At 34.7% G+C, this 23,426-nt stretch overlaps 1 protein-coding gene across 3 annotated transcripts in view; it reads right to left on the bottom strand.

Annotated features, from left to right (window-relative positions):
• The window catches only part of NIPBL (NIPBL cohesin loading factor), a 189,759-nt gene that overhangs the window by 44,110 nt on the left and 122,223 nt on the right, over positions 1 to 23,426 (bottom strand). For all 3 annotated transcript variants that reach the window (XM_087443205.1, XM_004422744.3, XM_014781592.2), the window contains exons 12-25: positions 19,266 to 19,463; positions 18,933 to 19,004; positions 18,748 to 18,837; positions 17,030 to 17,133; positions 14,697 to 14,783; positions 12,154 to 12,385; positions 11,208 to 11,359; positions 10,313 to 10,393; positions 9,719 to 9,819; positions 7,486 to 7,624; positions 5,432 to 5,514; positions 4,720 to 4,852; positions 3,713 to 3,856; positions 669 to 758 (exon numbers count right to left, since the gene is read on the bottom strand). In XM_087443205.1, the coding sequence (XP_087299331.1) occupies positions 669 to 758; positions 3,713 to 3,856; positions 4,720 to 4,852; positions 5,432 to 5,514; positions 7,486 to 7,624; positions 9,719 to 9,819; positions 10,313 to 10,393; positions 11,208 to 11,359; positions 12,154 to 12,385; positions 14,697 to 14,783; positions 17,030 to 17,133; positions 18,748 to 18,837; positions 18,933 to 19,004; positions 19,266 to 19,463 (1,706 nt within the window). The remainder of the gene's footprint in view (positions 1 to 668; positions 759 to 3,712; positions 3,857 to 4,719; positions 4,853 to 5,431; positions 5,515 to 7,485; positions 7,625 to 9,718; positions 9,820 to 10,312; positions 10,394 to 11,207; positions 11,360 to 12,153; positions 12,386 to 14,696; positions 14,784 to 17,029; positions 17,134 to 18,747; positions 18,838 to 18,932; positions 19,005 to 19,265; positions 19,464 to 23,426) is intronic.

Raw genomic sequence — 23,426 nt, 5'->3', positions numbered from 1 at the left:
ACTTCTTCAAGAAATACACAGCCAATTATTATTGAAATATTTTAACACCAAGGCACACCTATAATCTGTTCCTTTCAATACAGAATGAAAACCTGCAGTCCTGGGCTGAATAGCTTAGTTATCTCCAACCTCTTTAAGATCGCATATCCCATCAGTAAAAAAAAATTAAAGTTGAAAAGTACCAATTTACGCACATTGTTCCCTAATATAGTTTATAAACTTTACATATGATCCTATTATACTAATATTTTGGATACACCACATACATAAAAATAAAATTAATTCCAAAATAATTATACATATAAAATTTTAAGTTTCTTTTTATATTCTAATTGATCGTCTCACACGCCACCTGGGCCATGCCCACTGTGAGGAACAACGATCTAGCCTAGTCTCAAAGATAACCTATGGAAGGATTTCGAAATCTTTTCTGTGTCACAATTTTCCTATACTGCAATAGCTGTACCAGAATTCCATATAAGACAAATCAATCCATAACCATTCTTTTCTGTTTAGATGATCCAGTATCCCTTTGTTTCAAAAATCAACATTCCAAACAACTTTCCTCTTCATGATACTTCCCAATTTTCTTTCAGACCCAATTTGAATAAACATGTGATATTTCCAAAAAAAAAAAAAAAAAAAAAAAGAGAAGAAAGGAAACCTACCACTAGTGAAGGATCAGTTTCAGTGTTTTCATCCAAGTAATCAAGCAGTGCTTTTTGCAATTGTTGGATTTCATCTTCTCCTCCTGAAACCTACAAAATAAACCCAGTAAAAACAAAAAAGATATTACTAATGTACTCTAGTAAATCATCTAATTGTAAATGCAAATCTGAGGGAAAAATGATAAATGATAAAAATGAAAATATAAATATAGCAACTGAAAGGAAGAAACAGAAGAATACTATTTCTGAAAAATATATATTGATAGCTAAGGTTGGCTTTTGTTTTTATGAACTACATATCATCTTTCTTTGAAGCAGCACACAGGTAGCTAACATAAAAATTATCAGAACAATGTGTTCAATCTTCAGAGGTAGGAAGGTCCTAAGCACTGGTTTTCTGTTTGGAAAAAAAGAGAACTCCAAACTTTTAATCTAGTAAATAGAGACTTATTATCTGTATTATTATGTGTTAAAGGTTTCTTTGGGATATTATTATTATTATTTTTTCTTTGTGAGGAGAACTAGCCCTGAGCTAACATCTGATGCCAATCCTCCTCTTTTTTCTTGAGGAAGACTGGCCCTAAGCTAACATCTGTGCCCATCTTCCTCTACTTTACATGGGATGCTACCACAGCATGGCTTGACAAGCGGTGCATCGGTGTGCGCCCGGGATCCGAACCTGCGAACCCCGGGCCACCGAAGCAGAGCGCGCGCACTTAACTGCTTGTGCCACCAGGCCAGCCCTGGGATATTATTTAAAAAGAAAATTCTGGAAGGAAAATACTTTCATTTATAATTAATATAAAAACAGTACTTTATTTCATGTAGGATACTAAATACACAATAGGTGACCTGTTCACTTGTTACAGGAGCAGAAATGGACTGAATTTTTAGGTCCTGTCAGGAACAGTACAGAGCCAGAAATTAACTGTGAGCTAACATTCATGGCTACAGCTTATACTCTAGCTTTACCATGTGAAATGCCAAATACATGGTTTAGAATACATCTAGGTAGAAAACAAAGATTAGAATAACCCATGTTCTAGGAGTGTGGTAAAATGGATCCAATAAGAAATTTTTCATAGCATTGTAAACTAGTACACTGTAAACTTTCAGAAGCAATTTGGACGTATGTTGAGAGCCATAAAAATATTTACGAATGACCCCTCTCTTCGAGATTTACAGTGTACAATCTACATGGCCATATGTGGCAAACAAGAGGTCCTAGGTCTCCTCTAAGAAATACTGAAAATCACCTAGCACCTACCTCTTGGTTTCTAAATTACCATTCTCCAATAAAAGAAACCAGCAGTACTTGGAGAAATGGCTCATTCCAGGGCTAGGGCAAGAAAAGTAAAAGATGAGCCTCAAACATCTTGTTGTGCCACAAAGTAAGACAGGAGCTCAAAGAAAGATGGGAACATATCAAAAAGATACAAAAGCCATCTTCAAGGGGCTCTCACTGGTCAAATCTAGGGCAATTTGAGCATTAAACAATGAAAGCAACAAATTATAACCTATTAAACAGAATAGGAATGGCAGTAATATATTAAATGGTGGTATTATATTAATGGTAATTTCTTGCTTTTGATAGTTTTACTGTGGATATTTAAGTGAGAGTTTTTGTTCGTAGAAAAGACACAGTAAGCAGTGGTTCTCTACCTTCAGCATTCATTAGGGTTTGTTAAAACACAGACTGCTGGTCCCTATCCCCAGAGTCTATGATTGGGTAGGTCCAGAGAGAGTCCTGAGAATCTGCATTTCTAACAAGTTCCTAAGGTGATGGTAACATTGGTGCTACTTGTCTAGGGAATCACACTTTGGAATTCAGGGTTAATGGGGGCATCACGTCTGCTCAAATGGTTCAGGGAAAGAAAAAAAGCATATACAGATACTCATGCATATATATTTTGAAAAAGAATGATAAAGCAAATGTTGTAAATTGTCAACAATTAAGGAATTTGGGTGAAAGGTTTACGACAGCTCTTTGTACTATTCGCATAACCTTTCTGCAAGTTTAAAATTATTTCAAAATAACAAAGTACAACCTGAAAAAAAATTTTTTTTACACTGTGCTAGAAAAAAAAAACCAACCAACCAACCAACCAACAAACAAAAAGTATAGCAGAAAAAAAATTTAAGGCATTTCTAATGGCCAGCATGGATATGGCAAAGGACATAAAAAAAAGAATAGAAAGAAAATAACAGTTGTATACGGTAGGATTACAGATCATTTTTGTGCCAATTTTCTTAAGTTAACTTTCAGTATTACTACCACCTCAACCATACTTAAAAAAAAAAGAATAACTGAAGAAATAAAACACTTTTTCCCATGAAAACTCTCTAATATAATAAAATGAAAAGCCCTCCTCACCCTTCCACAATAGAAAAAGACACACAACATTCAAAGGTACAAAACAATTTGGGTATGCTAAACCATTATCTCAGTAAACTAAAGATTTAAATAAAACTTAGGTTAAACTAAATAGAAAATAGCTATGTATAACAAAAGTATGCAAAAAGAAAGTAAACTAAGGATTTATATAAATCATTTGAAAGTTCCTGGGGCCAGCCTGGTGGCGCAGAGGGTAAGTTCATGCGCTCTGCTTCGGCGGGCTGGGGTTCAGAGGTTCGGATCCCGGGTGCAGACCTACACACCACTCATCAAGCCATGTTGTGGTGGAATCACACATACAAAACAGAGGAGGATGGGCACAGATGTTGGCTCAGGGCCAATCTTGCTGAGGCGGATTGCTAATGGATGTTAGCTCATGGCCAGTGTTACACACACACACACACACACACACACACACTTCCTGTTAGACATTATAACACACACACACACACACACACACACTTCCTGTTAGACATTATAATTCACCCTAAGGTATTAACTTTCTCTGCAGGGCTTTTGAAAAGTCCACTTTTAGAAGTATAAATCTTATTTTGAATCTATAAAATGAAATGCAAGACTAATATAAGAATACCTAAAGAAAGTGTTTACCTGTTATTTACCCCATAATTTTAATCCTTTATCTCAATACCTGTTTTAAAATTCGTTCTATAGACCCTTGATCCATTTTGCTTGTAACGGCATCTTTCCTTAGTCGTGCAGCAACAGTTCCAAGGTAATCAAGAGACGCTACTCTTAAAGCCATCTCTGTTGACTTGTTACTGAATTGATGAACCTAAACATCAAAATAATTTTTATTTAATAAATTTATAAAAATACATTTTTAATAGCAACTTATTATATGAATTCCAAATCTATGTTATATTATTTGAAATTTAAACTTGTTTTTTCTTGTGATATTGTTCCATAAAGTGATTGCCTTTTGAGCTTCTGGAGTCTGAACATTTTCATTAAAAAAAAAAAATCATAGATTAAACCTCCCTAAGAACACAGTCACTTTCTTTAAATGTAGGCTCAATTGTTTATTTGTTAAAAATGGGAAACTACTGAGTAAGAATTTCTTAGGCTGGAATTCTGATGCCTATGAAACATTAATTATCTTGATTTCAAAATAGTATTAATGTACTTTCCAGTTCACAGTAAGGTCTCAAAAAGCTTTCTTATGATTTGTATTGCAGAAGTCCAAATGTAGTTTAAAAATAAAAAGAGAAATCACAATATTTCTTTGCATTTCCCTATTGTATTACATGAGGACTAAAAAGTATCATGTTTTTAGAAATACTCTTAAAAACAACAAAGTTCACATTAATCAGTTTCATGCTCTGAAATGAATTAACTATAATAACTTATGACTCAGTGTTGAGATGCTTTTCACTAACAATACTTCCAAACCAAAAAAAAAGTTTTTAAACACTGTTATCTTATGTAATGAAATGGAAGTCACAAAAGTCACAACATTTCAAAGTTTTCTACAAGGTACGGACGATACTGTGTTACAGTTATGCACATGCAAAAATAGAGATGCAATGGTCGTATTTCCTTACACATTTTTAAAGAATTCATCATCTGTGAATCAGAGTATATCCTCATTATGTTGTCTTCTAGTAATCTAATAATCTTTAAATGCTATACTCTTACCAACAGTCTCCCTAACAAACTAAGGAGTAGTTCAGCAGCTGGCCATTCAGGCTTATTGACTGTTGAAAGAAGGTCTTGAACAAAATTTTCAAAGAGTGGTCTGTAATCTTCTTCACCTTGCTTACTACCACATCTGTTCAAAGATAATGAAAACGCTATTAATTTAGGTGACATGCTCATCAATATGACTGAAACTTTGTTAATTAAGTTTTCACTACATCTAATAAGTTTTAAGAGAGTACAATAAATAAAATATGGTTTAAAATGAATTTACTTCTCAAACTTCATCTTTTCCTCTACTATAGGGAATTCATTTATTGACTAATATTACTGCCTGGCAAGTATAACACATTTTTAAAAATGATGACTGTTTTTCTACGACATTACCATAAATTCTTATGAAGACTAAGTAAACCTCTCCCCACAAATTTTCCTATTCCATTAGAATGTGCAAAAATATATTGGGGAAAAAAAATGACAGAATTGCAATCTATAATCTAAACTTTACTTTTGGAGCCCAACATATAAGCAAGTTCATAAAATTTTAGATTTTTAATATTCTAATTGCCTCATTTTAAAGATCAGGAAATCAAGGGCCGGGGACACATATTCAAGGTTCAGATCACAGCAGGAACTGGATTAATCTTTTACTTAAAATAAATGAACTATTCTCTATATTGGGGAAAATGAAAATCAGATTAATTTTACTCACTTTTTAAGAAAGATGGAAAGGAAGTTTTGGGCTGTTCGCATGGCTGTTTCATAAGAGTTGGTAATGACAACATCTTGATCAACCTAGATTGAGAAAAATAAATTTATACAGATGTAAGAAGTAACCAACAAGCAAGTTAGTTCAGTTGCTATTGCCATGTCACTACTAAATAGGGGTAATAAATTTAAATACTAAAACGCTTAACTACTCTTTTATATATAAAGAGAAGCTATAATTAACATACTAAACATATTTCAATACTTTATAAAAACAACTAAATAAAAATATCGATAGAGTTCATTTTAATTTACAAAAATATGTAAGAGTGACAAATGTGGTTAACAAATGCAATATCAATAGTTGCTTATCATGATCTAGGTCAGAACAAGAAGAAATTGATTGAAAACACAAAAAGAATTTAGAAAAAAACATTCTAAGCTCAAAGTTTATTAAACACTGGAATATAATACAAAAGAAAATTCAACTCCTTTGTTAGAAATTTAAAGACTAGGATATAAATAGTCAATCCAAAGTTGTGGAAATAATAAATAAATAAATATGGCAAATAAATATATGAAAACGCTCACTAGTCACCAGGAAAATGCAAAATAAAACATGGTATCATTTCACACTGACCAGACTAGGTAAAATAAAAAAAATAAGAATGTAAACTAGAATACCACTTTATTAAGGGAACTGACAAGTTCCAGTAAAATTAAAAATGCACGTACAGTGTGATTTAATATTCTACTTCTAAGTATATCTAGAGAAACTCTTGCTTTAAATTGTGATATAGTTATATGATGTGTTTAACCCAATTCAAAAAGATGAGGTATTAGTTATATGTATTAAAAATAATGTCCAGTGAAAACAATTAGCTGTAAATATGTCACTATATAATTTACGTAAATTACAAAAACCAATTCTATATCAAATTTAGGTAGATAAATGGAAGAAGATAAACATTCTCATGATACTGGTCACCAGTGGTAAGAAAGGAAAGATTGGAGAGAGAACAATGGAAAGGGGGAGAAACAACAGAGACCTCAGCTTTTTTGATATGCATTTTTTACTTAATTATACATTTCTTATTACACACACATATATCTGGCTATAACAGAATAGAGAAACAAAACTATTTCTATTTCTTTTGAACTTTTTTTTAAAGTGCTCAGTCTGAACTGGCAGCGTGCCTTTTTTTTTTTTTTTGAGGAAGACTGGCCCTGAGCTAACATCTGTTGCCAATCTTCCTCTTTTTCTTTTTTCTCCCCAAAGTCCCACTACATAGTTGCATATCCTAGTTGTAGGTCCTTCTAGTTCCTCGATGTGGGATGCTTCCTCAGCACGGCTTGATGAGCAGTGAGTAGTTCTGTGCCCAGAAACCAAACGGTGAACCCCGGGCCACCAAAGCGGAACGTGCGAACTTAACTGCTATGCCACTGGGCCGGCCCTCTGCCCAGAATCTGAACGGCGAACCCCGGGCCACCAAAGCAGAACATGCGAACTTAACTGCTATGCCACCGGGCTGGCCCTCTTTTGAAATTTTTTGAGGTAATACTATAGAACTTGGAAAAATTATTAGCACTGATAGGCAAAAGCTACAAAACCAAAAGGAAACCTTAGTTACGAGTTATTCAACAGTGAGGGCATAAATTCATTTTCTGCATGAACTCCACATTAATTATAATTATATGTTATGCATTAGTATAGATATTACATATTATAATTATAATATTCACTTTCACATTCAATATGTCATTTGAGTCTTACAACTTGGCATGGTAGCCTTGTTAGATATTATCATCCCCATTTTATAGCTGAAGAAACAAACTCAGATTAAAATGATTTGTATGTTTCATGACTGGTAGATATAATAGTCAGAATCAGAACTCAAAGGCTCCCATAAAACCTAGTCTAGTGCTCTATAATAAGGATCCTAAAGCCTAACCATAAAACCCTAATTAAGAACTTCAGTTTTATAAGAATGGCAGAGAATATAGGTGCTTCTTTCTATAAAACTACAAAGTTATAAAACTTATAAAAAGATTCCTTACTTTTTTATTTGAGTCCTCTTCTGAATTAGAGTCCTTCTCTGATGACGGTAAGTGTACTACACACTGAATTAGTTGTAAAACTAGTGCTGTAACCATCTGAATATACATAGGCTCTCCATCCATATCACTACTGTTTAACCTTTAATGAGGAAAATATTTAAATTATAGAGTATGAAGAGAATTTCATTTTACATGTCATCTATCATCTGAAAGTTTCAGGATGCTTTCTTTACCAATATTTCTAAGCATTACCTTTAGTGCGTATAATAGTGTCCTTATGTCTAAATTTTTTTTTTTTTTTTTTTTGTGAGGAGGACTAGCCCTGAGCTAACATCCAATGCCAATCCTCCCCTTTTTTCTTGAGGAAGAGTGGCCCTGAGCTAACATCCGTGCCCATCTTCCTCTACGCCACATAGGCCTACCAAGCAGCGCGTCAGTGCGCGCCCAGGATCCTAACCCGCGAACCCCGGGCTGCTGAATTGGAGCGCGCGCACTCAACCGCTTGCGCCACCGGGCCTGGCCCCTCTAATTATTTTAAATTAATTAGGAAAAATACCAACTAAATGCCTATGCATACTTAGATAATTAAATAGCCAAAGGAAAAATTTAAATAGCCAAAGGAAAAGTGCAATATTTAATACAAATTTCTATACTGTATATGCACTGCAGATAAAAATTTATAATGAAAAATATCCAATATTTCTTGAAATGATTTTTTTTTTTTTTTTTTTAGATTTTATTTATTTATTTTTTCCCCCCAAAGCCCCAGTAGATAGTTGTATGTCATAGCTGCACATCCTTCTAGTTGCTGTATGTGGGACTCGGCCTCAGGATGGACGGAGAAGTGGTGCCTCGGTGCGCGCCCGGGACCCGAACCCGGGCCACCATCATCAGAGCGCGCGCACTTAACCACCAAGCCACAGGGCCGGCCCTTGAAATGATTTTTAAAATGAGAAGTCTTCAAGATTTCCAAATGCCCACGCACTCTGGTATTCATTTTCTTTCTTTCTTTCCTTTTTTCCCCCCAAAGCCCCAGTAGATAGTTGTATGTCATAGCTGCACACCCTTCTAGTTGCTGTATGTGGGACGCGGTGTCAGCATGGCCGGAGAAGCAGTGCGTTGGTGTGCGCCCGGGATCCGAACCCGGGCCGCCAGCAGTGGAGCGCGAGCACTTAACCGCTAAGCCACGGGGCCGGCCCTGGTATTCATTTTCTTACTAAAATCTGCTACACAGTCAGCTAAAGTATGAGGTCAGTTGCACAGAATATGAAAAATCAAATTCTAAATCTTTTGTTGTAAGAATATTCTAAAAATGTAAGAAATCTTTCATATGCTGATGGCTTTTCTTCAGGTTTAATAGATAATAGATGTTTATTAATATATAATTAGTCCAAAAAATTAAGATAAAAACAATCATTTTACAAATGACAGCCTTCAAAGCAATCTAATTATCATCCTATACGTCAGGTTAACACATTTAATCCTTCAAGAATATTATAATGATAGTAATGACAATGATGATGATTACCTATGACAAGGACAACAATCCTGACCACAGCAGTGAATAACATTCTTTAGTTACTCTGTGCTTAGTGATTTAAAAGCATTTAATCTTCATGTTTATTCTCTATACTGCTATTAGAGTAATCTTTCAGCTCTCTTTTAAAAATATTTAATGACTTTGTATTGTATAAAAGATTAAGTCCAAGTTCCTCAGTATGGCTTATAAAATCTTTGAACTGCCTCTGACTCTCTTGAGCCATATTTCCTGTTGCTCTTCTCTTAGACCAGTGGTTCTTAACTGGGGATGATTTTGCCCCTCAGGGGACATCTGCCAGTGTCTTGAGAAAATTTTGGTTGTCACAATTGGAAGGGGGGGGTTTCTCTTGGCATCTAGTACATAGAGGTTAGGGATGCTGCTAAGCATCTTATAATGTACAGGACAGCCCTGCACAACAAAGTATTATCTGGCCCAAAATGTCAATAGCGCCAAGAATGAAAAACCTTGCCATAGATCTTTATACTTGAGAATCACTGAACTTCTTTAAGTTCCCCAAATGTGCATTGTTATTTCACACATCTAAGCTATTCTTCATGCTGTTCTGACTGAACTGCCTCTCTTTTATTTGATCATTTAAATAAAAATCAGACAGAAAGGATGAAAAATAAATATATGTTGGCTACAATATAATGAAGTTCTTCATTATACTCGGCCTTTGCTATAATTAGTTACCTGAAGTTCCTTAAACTCCTCTTGCTGGTTGGTAATCTTGCAAGTGAAGTAAAAATTTCTTCCAAAATCAACTGCCTATGTTTTTCATATCTTGAGAATACCTGTTTAATAATTATAAGATTCCAAATTAAGTTTGTTATAATTATTTGAAAACAAAACAAAAATGCTATATCATGTAATAAAAAATATCATCTGCCATTTAGAATGAAAATGTTTTCAACGGCAATGACTTAGATAATCTGCTCAACTTTTCTATCATTAACCCTAACATTCTTGTAGAAGTCAGAGTACACTGGTTTCATTTAGAGGAGTATGATATCGTGGGTATGGAAAGTAAGATTGGGTACAGAAAGTAAGACAAGATTTAAATGATTTTAAAACAATTCTGATTTTATTGCAAATAATAATAAATTATTAACTGAAGTATTTTTAAATATTTAGAAATGTTTAAAATCTAAGGCACACTAAAATAGTCCATGTTGAAATGCATCTATGGAAAACTTGAATCTGCATTAACTTTTGCAAGTTTGGATTAAACGATATCAATATTATTTTTCTGGAGGATAACCAAAAATACCAATTGATTTTACTTACTGCAGTGACTAACTTAATGGCACACAATTGTAGTTCACTGACATTTTCCACAAAAAATGGTGTTATTCCCATTGATGATACCTGTACAAACACAAAAAGAGAGTAATTTGTACACATCTCTAGTTGATTTCACTAACATTCTACCTTAATAAATTTCAAAGCATTCATAAATCTACTGGAAAACAGTGAGAGGGCACTTTCTTTTCCCTCATCAACAAGCATCTAGCTCTTTTTCTGTTCCCTTTCATCCTCAAACACATCAACACATACCTTCCTTCATAGCTGCCATTCTTCAATCTTCACCTTTTGGACTGATAAATGTCACAGGAATATACAGAAAACTGAAAATATTTTGCTGTTCTGGATGAAAATATCCTGACATATTTTTTGTGTGTGTGAGGAGATCAGCCCTGTGTTAACATCTGCCAGTCCTCCTCTTTTTTTCCCAGGAAAGACTGGTCCTGGGCTAACATCCGTGCCCATCTTCCTCCACTTTATATGGGACCCCGCCACAGCATGGCGTGCCAAGCAGTGCGTCGGTGCGGACCCGGGATCCGAACCAGCAAACCCTGGGCCGCTGCAGTGGAGTGCGCGCACTTAACCGCTTGCGCCACCGGGCCGGCCCCTGACATATTTTAAAGGAAATGATAATTTATCTTTCAGAGAATTTAGAGTTTAGAATTTATACTACATGCATCTGTCTTCTGCCAAAAATGTTTCTTTTTAAAACTTCCTTGAACTTTTATTTCTTCAATTTAAATATAACACTCTGAATGGAAAAAATTAACATTGTGCTAGCGTCATTGAGTGAGCAAGGTTACACTGAACTCAAATGGACCCTCTATTCCTAAATTGTTTGGTCTAGAAATATACAGAATACTTCAAAAAAACTTACCTGAAGGATTGTTGTGTCTGTAAGAAGTTGTATCTCTAGCAATTCTGATAAGCTGCTAACAATGTCACAAACTTTATTATAAAGCATTACTATTACTCTCTGCTTATGGGTAGAACATTTAGCCCGTTTTGCCTTTGAACTTAATAAGCCTCCTAAAACAAAATAAAATTCAAAAAGAAGGAATATATCAACTTTCAGTAATTTTTAATAAAAGGCAATAAAACTGTTTTCTGAATTAAGAGAACATACTTTTTTTTTTTTTGCTACATGAAAATACAACCTGGCAAATAAAGCTGGTTATTTACTAAAAGAGAAAATTATTCTCTAGGGATACTTAGAAAATAAATATTCTTTTAACAGATAATCTATGGCACATTTCAGTGGCTATTAAATTCTTACATCTAAAATATTACTTTATCTTTATTTCTATTTTTTTTCCATTGGAGCAACACAGTAAGATTATATTTCCCTTTAAATTAACTTGCAATTATTAAACAATAGGTTTCTTCATGAACCAAGTTTATCCTCCTCTCTTCAAATGTATACATGTTAACTACTTCATCGCTCATTTATAAAGGTTATAAATAAGAGAAAGAATATACATCTTAAATCAAACCATTTTGTAGATAACTAATATTTTGGGTAAAATTAGGAAGTGATAAATGGAATCAGAAGCTAATATTATCTGGGATTTTCCCTGACCAGTAGAAATTACTTCTATTATATGTAAATAGTTGCTAAAGAAATTATAATTGAACAAGTACTAGATTAACTAGAAGTTCTACATTCTAGTCAAATCAAAGCCAGTGTTTATTACAATTTATATATTCTAATAATTTTGGTGCCATTTTAAGTCATTACATTCTGACCCATCCAATACGGTAAAATTATGTAACAGGTAATTTTGATATACTCAAAAACTATCAACATAAAAGGGCAAACTAACCTCCATGAGGATCTAATCTGTAAACAGGATCATACTGAGGATAAAGGGTATTCTGCAAATGAAATTTAGTGTACTGTATAACTCTTTCAATTACATCCTCAATATATACAGCTTTTGGCATATTAGGGGATGTCATAATGTTGATAGTTGTAAGACAGGCATCTGCTGATTTTGTAACTCTCTCCATAATAAGGTCTCTCCATAACCTTTCTTCTTCTTCAGTATCGTTATTCTATAAAACAGCGTATCATTAATGAAATGAAAATAAATACATTTACAGGTTAAAATATAAAAAAGAAATCATGATATATTTGATTTTCACCGGTGGAAAACAATGGTAAGAATTTTGATGTATGTACATTCTTTAAAACATATCAGGAATGAAGTACCAATACTGATATTCGTATTGAAACAATAGATTTTTGTTTCAATGTTTTCCAACATAATATATTCTATCTCCTAATTTCACCACTAGATGACACTCCAATGACAAACATAGTTACCTGTATCTTCTGTGTACTTTATCCAAATTTAAGATTTTAGCTAAAGACTATAATTGCATATAAATAATTTTGTGTTTGGGATATAAATATTATGATAGTCAAAAAACTGTATAAGTTCTGCTTGCTGTTGTAAGAACAAAGCAAAAATTAACAACAACAAAAGTAGAGCCTTATTTAAAAGTAGCAAAGTGTTACTCACGCATTCCTAATACCTGTTTTTCAATAATATTGTATTTTTGAAACTGAGATTTAAAAGTGGTGATTATGCAGACCACTGAAAATATAATTTATTTTCTAAAATGGAATTCAACAACTGATAGAAGACTGCACTTTAATTTACACATCAGCAAAATGCATTACAATTGGGAAGAAGTGCTTTTAATTTTCAGTTTACAGTGAAAATCCTTCTATCACATCCTTAGTTATGAAGTATCAACCTTACATTCTAAGAATACTTTCCTATATTTGCTATTCAAAGCTTACACACTGGTAAAAGGAACAAATAAAAGCATAATATACATAAAGCAGAGAGGGGCTTTCCAATCACTAATGCCTAAAAACTCACTTGAATCTTCCTAACTCTTGAGCTTTCCTTTATTTTACTGTTTACATACCTACTTTAAAAAGTAAGATAAAGTAGCTTTTCTTTGATATTAAAATCACTGTTTGAAAGAGTCAGTTAAGGAGGTTCATCATTCATTCCAAATGTTAAGGCTATTTACAACACATTAAATAGTGCTAAGGTTTTCAGGAATGAAAATAATTTCATTAAGACTGAGCCAGCCAGCTCTCTAGAACTCTAGATTCTTGATAATATTTATCACAATTTCTTGCCAAAGTGTTTTAAACAAAACTTGTAGACTAAAGATGGAGTAGATTGCCACTATAGGTTTCTCTAAGCTGTTTCTATGATTCAAAAACTAATTTAAAGAGCGTATTGGAAAAATATGGATATATTTAAAAGTCATAGAAATACCACTTGCGATTATTTTCCTACATTTTTTATTCCATGTAGATCATTTAGCAATCCTGTGGCTTCTGCAAACATCAAGAACATTTTCCTCATGCAATAAAATCTAGTGCATTTAAATTATTTAATTATATGTAGTATGTATGTATATATATGAATGGAGGTATACATATCAAAAGTGTTAATAGTGGTTATTGCTGGATGAGAATATGAACCTTTTTGTGTTTTGGAAATTTTCTATAATAAATATATTACTTTGGTAATCAGCCTTTAAAAATAAAGAAAATTCATTAGCTCAAAACCTTCCCAAATTCTAATCTCTTATATTGAATGCCTATAAGCATTAGTGTTTGTATTCATCAATGATAGAGATATCAAGATCAATTTGAATGTACATATGATTTTGAAAGTCTGCTACAAGCCTAGGAAGGTAGGTCCCAGGCAATTTACTTTAATCAGTTCAGAAACCATTATATCATGTTGCTACTGTTTTTGATATAAACATACTAAAATGTAATAACAGTTGTAGTTAACATTTATTGAGAACTTACAACATGGCAGACACTGTTAAGCACTTTACATGAATTAATTTATTTAATCCTCTCAACATTTGAGCTAGGTATAGAAATGGTATATAAAGATAAATGTTTTAGGATACATCAGACAATCAGCATAAGGTTTCAAATTATTTCTCCAGGGAAGGTTGAGAAAAAGAATTACTACCTATTATCATTTCATAAATGAAAGGACATTTTAAACATACTTATACAGTTACACAAGGAAGAGCATATTGTGAGATTAAAGAACAGTCCCATAAACTGAAAAAAATTTACATCTGTTATTATTCTTCCTTTTTGTCAAAGTTGTGAATTGACAATGTGTAACGTTAATTTTGAATTACTGAAAGTGCAATTATAGCAGCAATGCTAATGAATGTAACTAGTAAATGGTGATAACAAACTCAAATTAGTGAAATTTGGAATTTTCCCTATAGATCAAAGTTCCTTATGTAAAAATTTATATCTTAACAATAGTAAGGGTAAAATTAACAACATGGATCTTAAACTTACATGATTTAACAAAGTGGAAAGCTTTGACCCATCTTGAATATTCTTCTCCAAGATATTTAGGACTTTCACAGTTTTGTCAGTGGAAAGCTAAAATAGCAACATAAATTCTTTTATCAATCATTGGTAAAAGTGATAAATTACTTAAGAAGCATTCTGTACAATTATCCTCTCTGGGCTATGGAATACATAACATTACCACCCTCTTGAAGAGTGGAGAAAAAAATCTTTCCCACTTAGATCTTTTACCCAAATCTGAATTATGTAGAGAATTAATCACTTGATTCTGAAAGACACAAGAGCAAACACAGAATGGGCACATATGCATGTTACTAACTCAATTATTACCATATAGCTAGTCAAGAAAGAATTTGTTCTAATGCTTGGGCCCCTGCTCTTATGGGAGTGACACTGAACATACATATGAACATATACACACATTCTCTCTCTAAAGATTTCATCTGCTAATTTAATTATAACACGGCTTCCACACTACAATGTTATTCAGCAGGTATCTTAAAATCCAAGGTAGTGTTTTGAATAACAGAATCATGAAATTGCTTGGAATACAGGCAATGTATAAATGAAGAAAAAATGAATAGCTGATTATATTTTAACATTGTAAAAACATCAAAACATTTTCTAGTCTACTTTAAAATCATCAAATTGAAAAAACTAAATAAATTTAACTTGTTTAGAATAAACTCTATAGGTAAACATAATCTTTTATTGTTTATTTATTATTATTTATTCTTTTGCTTTTTTTTTCTGTGAGGAAGATCAGCCCTGAGCTAACATCTGCCAATCCTCCTCTTTTTGCTGAGGAAGACTGGCCCTGGGCTAACATCCATGCCCATCTTCCTCCACTTTATCTGGGATGCCGCCACAGCATGGCTTGACAAGCGGTGCGTAGGTGCACGCCTGGGAACCGACCCGTGAACCCCCGGGCTGTTGCAGCGGAGCGCACGCACATAACTGCTTCCACCACTGGGCCGGCCCCTCTTTTGCTATTCTTTTTTTTTTTTTTGTGAGGAGATTAGCCCTGTGCTAACATCTGCCAATCCTCCTCTTTTTTTGCTGAGGAAGACTGGCCCTGAGCTAACATCCATGCCCATCTTCCTCTACTTTATGTGGGACGCCACCACAGCACGGCTTGCCAAGCAGTGTGTTGGTGTGCGCCTGGGATCCGAACAGGCAAACCCTGGGCCGCTGCAGCGGAACACGCGCGCTTAACCACTTGCACCACCGGGCCGCCCCCCCCTTTTGCTATTCCTGAAGAACAAATCATAATCTCTACATTACAGACTAGGAAATTTAAGACTTAGAGTAGATAATTCTGTATAAGAGGGAGCCTCATTAGAAGAGGAGGAGAGAGGACTGTCTTGAAATTGTATTTGCGTAGCAATCATGCAGTAGTTTAGTGGGTGAATAGTGGCTCATAAAGATTATGAGAAGCCACCCCCCGATGCTGTCACTACTGTTTGAAGTTATTATCAATGAAAAAATATTCTGCTAGTCTGCAATGAAAACTACTTAGCAACAGAGAGCTCACAGGAAAGACAATTCACAGCAGTTATAAAGCCACAGCAATGAGGCTATTATTGTACTTATTAACAATTAACGTGTTGAAACCATAGATTTACTCTTTAGCCACTGTAAATGACTAAAGCAAATATTAAAGAAAAATTTAGTGTATTTCTGCATTTAAATAATCTAAACATTTGAGACAATGAAAAAATTTAAAAAGTGAAAACATCTAGGCCCATGCCTTTCAATGCAATAATACGATTTTCTTTAGAACAACTGCAGAATATTTCTTTGATTCAAGTTGTTTTTTAAAGAAATAATTCACTTAGACTCTCAGAAGGCAACCATGAATTTTCTTTTCATTATTATTTACTTTTAAACTTTGCAATTTACCTTGAAAAGTTTAATTTCAAACATTAGATATTGGGCCGGCCCCGTGGCTTAGAGGTTAAGTGCGCGCGCTCTGCTACTGGCGGCCCGGGTTTGGATCCCGGGCGCGCACCGATGCACCGCTTCTCCGGCCATGCTGAGGCCGTGTCCCACACACAGCAACTAGAAGGATGTGCAACTATGATGTACAACTATCTACTGTGGCTTTGGGGGAAAAAAAAAAGGGAAAAAAAAAGGAGGAGGATTGGCAATAGATGTTAGCTTAGAGCCGGTCTTCCTCAGCAAAAAGAGGAGGATTGGCATGGACGTTAGCTCAGGGCTGATCTTCCTCACAAAAAAACAAAACAACAACAACAACAAAAAAAACAAAAAACATTAGATATTAAGTAAATTTATAAATTTTTACTTTGGTGAGATACCTTATCCATTATACCCATTGCTTTAATTTTAGCAGATTCACTGCCGAGTTCATTAAGCTGATGTTTTCCTAAGAGCAGTTCCTGAGGAATTTCATCATCATCACCTGAAAAACGAAACAAACCAAACACAAACAGTTTAGGTAAAAGAAATAGCTCAAAATAGTAAGCTTAACTTTTTAATAAAATTTCTGAACACAAGAACCGATATAAACAAACTAAACAAATAACAACCTAAAAGGCCTTTGTAAACCTTAAGCAAACCCTAAAAGAAAGATGACAAGGATTAAAATTAGAGTTCTGACTAAAATGGGAAGATGGAGATAGACATCTTATCTTTACTACTTTAGATATACTGCTGACCCTTCTCAACCAAGCTTTCTGTCCCAGAAGGCTGACCTGTATGGACTATCTCAACAGTCTGCCATGCCCTCTGGCTTCTGTTTGGGTTCAGCCAGTGGGGTGCTCTGTCAGAAAATCAAAGAGAAGAAGACTAAGCTCAGGGTATTTATATCCCTGACTCCTTCCTTGCAAGGTCTCCTCAGGCTGCCTATGTCCTCTGACCAAAAGGTTACTGCTTTTTTCAAGGCAGCCTACTCGAGGACTTTTTTTTTTCCCTAGTGATTTGAGTTCTGGTGGTTTCTCTTTACCCTTGCTCCTTTGGGTGTAGGGATGGTAATAGTTCCACGGCTGTTAACCCTGGGTTCTGGCACTATTCTGCCCCCACCTTTGTAATTGGTTTCTTTGTAAATAATCCTCCTCAAATTATCCTAATTTGAGAACGCTGTCTTCCTGTTGGGATCTTAAATGACATGAAAGAGTTTCTCAGCACTGAACTGAAAAGTTTCGGAAATGATGAAACTGATACTCCAAATAATGAGGAAACACACTAATGACACTTATCAAGTAACTTTCACAAAACAAACAAATACTTTTAAAATAAGGGGTAATATACCTTTTAAGGCATTTTCAAATAGATGAAGTCATAGCAGAATTATTGTATGCCATATGGCTTTTGTATAAATTAGGCACTAGTGTTTGTACCAGCTGAAGGTAGCATAAAATAGTTGAGAGTAGCTCTAAACACTGTAAGCAGCGTTTTTATAAACCTAACAGTTTTATATTTATAGATATGATCTTTACATATTATTGTAAAAGTAATATATGAATATTACATTAATCCTATGGTGTTCTAATTGGTTTACTATTTTGTTTCCCATATTATATTCTGAATTACTTAAAGCCAGGGGCTGGGGTATTTATCTTTGCATCTCTAGCACTTAACATACTGCTGACAAACAGTAAGTATTTGATAAATATTGGTTATTGGAATAAACGAACAGATAGATGGGCTCCTATTTCTGCATCTTTGTTCATATTAGCACCATCTTTATTCAGGGCCTGCTCAAGTCTCATCTACATAAAGACTTCCTTAATTACTCTATCCTACTCTACCCTACTCTATCACTCTCATGATTCTTAAGGCATTATCAATACTTAACTAATTTAATACTTGATTTTCATAATAAAGTTTTCAGTTTCTTGATAACATAGACTGGATTTGACTCCACAACTAGATTTCATGTTTCCTGAGAGCACAGACCATGCCTCTATATCCACTAGAGTAACTGGCAGAAAGCTAGACACAGGTAAATATATAAATATATTTTAAATTGATTTTATATTTATAGGTAAATAAATATATGTTAAAATGATTTTACCAAATGCAGTAAAATCCATATCTTCTAAATTATCCAAAATATTCTCTATCGAGGCTGTGAATCTCTTAAAAGTTGAAGAATCCATCATTTCTGCAACAGGGAAAAAGAAAAACATTATGTCCACATTCTAAGCAGAAAACTGAAGTTGAAGACTACAAATACAGACAAATAATCTAAAATGTTACCTTCAGGTGTTAGTTTTGGTTCATAAGCTTTCCTCTTCTTCTGTTTTTCTTTTTTCTTCATTTTTCTAGCGACTAAAATGAACAAAAGGATATACTGAAATGCAGGAATGAAAACTTAAAATATTTCTATTTTCGTTCCCAGTTTCTTCCTGAACATTAATTAAATATTTAAACAATAATCACTGCCAATCCAAACTAAATATATACTTTTGTCTTTATTAAAAAATTGGGAGTTATTAATTAACTCATAAAAGGGTATCAAATATTCCTAAAAGTTAAAGCCCTAAATTAAAATCGGCTTATGTAAGAAATCCGTTGACACTGATGAATTACCCTCACTAAGGCTGGGAGGAGGAGAATAATCTTCCATGTCAGAATCTGATGGACTTCGGGTTCGATAACGACCACCACCTGAACTCCTTCTTCCTTCATGAGAGTGGCCACTTCTCCTATGATCCCCAGAGCTTCTTCTGTCACGCTCTTCATATTCCCAAGCTTTATCATCATCTTTTTTATGTCGTTTCCTAGAGGCTAGAAGCAAATCCCCATGACAAATAATTTACCTCATTTAAAAGACTATTAAAACTTGTACTTTACAAAAATGAACCACATAGAAGAAAAAAATGTTCATTGCGTGGGTCTCGGAAATTCTGAGTCATTCTGTTTAACCAGAAATATAAATTACAGTATAGAAATGGTCCCACTTATTTTAGCATTAATTTCTAGATTTAAAGATTTTTACATGAACTCGGTTTGCTAATAAATATAGATAGAAATGTTCTGGGAATTAAACCACAGTGCTTATTTCAAAGAAAGATATTCAGTGAGTCAGTAAAGATAATATCTAAACTTCTGGATTAACTAAGGCTTGTATAACACTCTTTATCTTGGATTTGGATGAAACACAGAAACGCCTTAAAACATTTGGACTATTGATGGAGTATGGGGTTTGGAGGAAAAGTAACCTTTTGAGAAGTGTTACAGAATATGGGTAACCATGTACACCATCAATTAACAGCCAAATTAAGCCCACACATTAGCTATAAATTCAACAGACTGTGATAACCTAATATCACAAGCCTACAGAGATAGAATAAACCTGTATAGCGGTAAACACTCAAATAATGAATTCAGTTCTCCAACAATATGCTTGCTTAAACCCAAGGAGAAAAGTTTTTAAGCTTATGCATGCTACATAAGCATATTTATGTATGTTACCTTCAATCCTTTCCTCATCCTTCCAGAGGTCTAAGCATTCTGCTAAAATCACCAGTACCGACAGGAGCCTCTAGGCAGAAGTGGCAAACAGATTTCATCTGACAGATCAACTCTGATCAACTGGTAATAGCTGCCTAGAGCATTATGTTGAGAATAATTCTGAGTGAACCCTGAGACAAAGCATCATATTTCAGCAAGAAAGACTGATTAGAAATGTCTGTCCAGTGAGAGCTGGAGGGCAGTACAAGTGACAAATATTTACCATACCTGCTCTATGGTGTAGCACCACCAAGTTAAGACCAGGTTAGAGAACTGATGCGTCCTACAACTTGGAATCATACACTGGTTGCTGTAGTGACCACTTGTTGCTGACAATGAAATACTTTCTAGTCTGGTGATCTAAACTTCACTTCCTTGCTTTCTTGCGACTGGTTTCCATTCTGAATCTCTAACTATGATCAATACCCAAATACTTAAAACAAAACTCTTGCTTGAGCCCCCTACCTGGCTTAGATTTAAGGATGCCAACTGCCCATGTACTCTATCTATGCTTGTGCCAGTGTCCTTATGTGTGGATAATCAATGTCTATACCCTAACTAATCTTACCCTTACATGCGGCCCTAGCTATTCCTATCCAAGAATTTAGTTGGGTTTCTGGTTCTGAACCCTTCTTTCCAATCCACTGACAGCATGGCAGAGAAAGATAATTTTGTTTCCTCTTCTTTGTAGTCATAGGCTTGGCGCAGCAAGACAGTTCATAAAAAAGGACACATGTAAATGGATATATTTAAATCTTCAGTGATTTTCTTCATAATTAGGCATACATTTGACTATGAAATATATAAGTAAGAGGTAGGACTTTCCCCCTTTTTGATTAGGGTATGCCTCAGTACATTCTCTTAGTGAGGGGCTGCCTTGTATACTAATGTGAGTTGGTGTGTGTATGTGTGTGTGTGTGTCAGACAAACAGGTCATTTACATATAGCATTCACTAAATGTTTTCTCTTAAGAGTTTTCTTTTTTTCTTTTCTTTTCTTTCTTTCTTTCTTTTTTTTCCCCCAAAGCCCCATTAGATAGTTGTATGTCATAGCTGCACATCCTTCTAGTTGCTGTATGTGGGACGTAGCCTCAGCATGGCCGGAGAAGCGGTGCGTCGGTGCGCGCCCAGGATCCGAACTCGGGCCGCCAGCAGCGGAGCGCGCGCGCTTAACCGCTAAGCCACGGGGCCGGCCCATAAATGTTTTTTCAACAAGTACTAAAATAACTACCAAATATGAGGAATGACAGCTAAAGAGCAAGCTTGTTCAGAAAGTAGTATTCTATGACTTCAAATATGACCTACTTAGTCTTTTTGAATTTTAATTAATTTCATAAGAAATCCATTTCAAGCATTCAATCCTATGAGGAGAAAATGCTTGAAAAATCTTATAGTTGTTAGCAAGTATATACAATATGCTGTATTGGTGGTCATTTTTATAGGCCTTGGAGATATTTGTTTCACATTCATTAAACTTTAGACAATTTGGATAAAAATGAGATGGCAAATTAGGAAAAAAATCCCAACTTCTATGATACATTGTGTGTTGCAATAAGGCTAAAGGGATCCCAATTCATATGACTAGCTGGTTCTTTCTCTATTTTTCTCATTACCTTGGAAGAAGTAAGGGATGAGCTCAATAGAGAGGTATGTAAAATATGACTTGGGTGTTTTCCACCCTCCCTTTCCAAATTTCACCTATCCCTCTCTTTAGCTTCTTATATCTCCCCTCCTTCTTCCCCAGCAAACCAGTGATCTTATATTTGTGCTATGGCTATCCCAATCTGTGTGGCCCAATGTTCAAAGTTACCTCTCAATCCTTCCCCCATCCTTCAACAAAATTATTTCCTTAGTTTTAAATTTTTAGGAAACCAATTTAATTAAAATGCAGTAAAACTTTAAGTTTCAAAAAGTGTATCTTTCTCAAAGCAGCATAATACTTGTTACTTATGTTCTCATAATACTTTCACATTTTGTATTGTACTGTATTTTCACTACACTGTTTTTGTTGTAGTATAAGGACAATTTGGTTGTTTATGTCAGCTACCAATTGGAGTCTTTCATCACTCAAACCAGTGGCCCCAGAGTTGACTTTTCAGGTTACTTGTATAGAAATAAACGAAGAAAAACAGGAAGCTACTCTGATCTTGAAGAGTTTCTCTCCTGAAAAACCCAGAGAAGCTTCTCTTTTTCGTAGCAGGGGTTGAAGCTCAGGTTCTCTAACTAACATTAGCTTTCTATATACTTAGGCATAGACATAACAGGATCCATGGCTTTAAGATGAAACTATGGCTCCCATAAGTTAAGACAATAGCTCTCATGATAAACAGCAACGAAAATAACAGTGCCTGCATTGATGACAAACATGAGGCATGGGTGGCTCTCCCCACTATTTTACACTTGGTAGGCATTTCTGATTATGCTATCCCTTTCTACTTAACTGTTAGGTAGCTTCAGAATTCTCATCAATTTAGCAATGCAGGCAGCCACTCTCCATTAACTGGAGTTAAAGTATGATTTGAAATCAGTCTGCAATTAAGGAACTCCTCCTTCTTAGCTATTCCCTTTAGAAATGGGGTACTGGGGGGAGGGAGGGAGGGAAGGAGAGTGAAGGAGAGGCATAGTTTCTGGGCCACCAGATCTCCTTTCTCCTCTCCCTTTCCAGAGCCTATGTTCCCATATGATCAAAGTGTTTAATTATAATAAAAAAGCATTTACTTCAGCCATTGAAATATACTGCATGTAAATACATCTCACGATAATACAAATTATAACAGTTATACATATAAATGTCAGATTAACTTTGGTATTATTTTATTTCAATTTTAAAACTGTTCAGCTTTGTTCAGCATTCATAGTCTACTGCTCATAGCTCAAAAGCTCACAATTTTAAGAAGATCAGAGTAAATGAACATTGATTAAAAACTTTGGAGGAGGTGAAGGGCTTCCATCAGCAATATACATTTAAAAATGGCAGCATGCATCTGTCCTTCCTGCCTTTGCTTGTCACACCTCAATCTATGGACACTAGGTGGAAAAGGTAGAACACACTGGTGGTCTTCCCACTTCTTTTGGTCATAATGACTAAGTCAGTTGGCACACAAGTGAAGATCTCCCATAGTCTGTTTCCACTGAATGCCGTTTATGTCAAACAAGGTTGCTGACCCCTCTTGGCTAGGCTCAATTCTCTTGCTCCAGAAGAAGGAAGATAGGGATAAAAGAGAAGAACTTTTTCAGT

Source organism: Ceratotherium simum, chromosome 18 (genome assembly GCF_057802395.1).
Source record: "Ceratotherium simum simum isolate JZ-2026a chromosome 18, ASM5780239v1, whole genome shotgun sequence".
Lineage (NCBI taxonomy): Eukaryota > Metazoa > Chordata > Mammalia > Perissodactyla > Rhinocerotidae > Ceratotherium > Ceratotherium simum.
The sequence above is the reverse complement of the archived record's forward strand: the minus strand, read 5'-3'. Positions and strand labels throughout refer to the sequence as shown.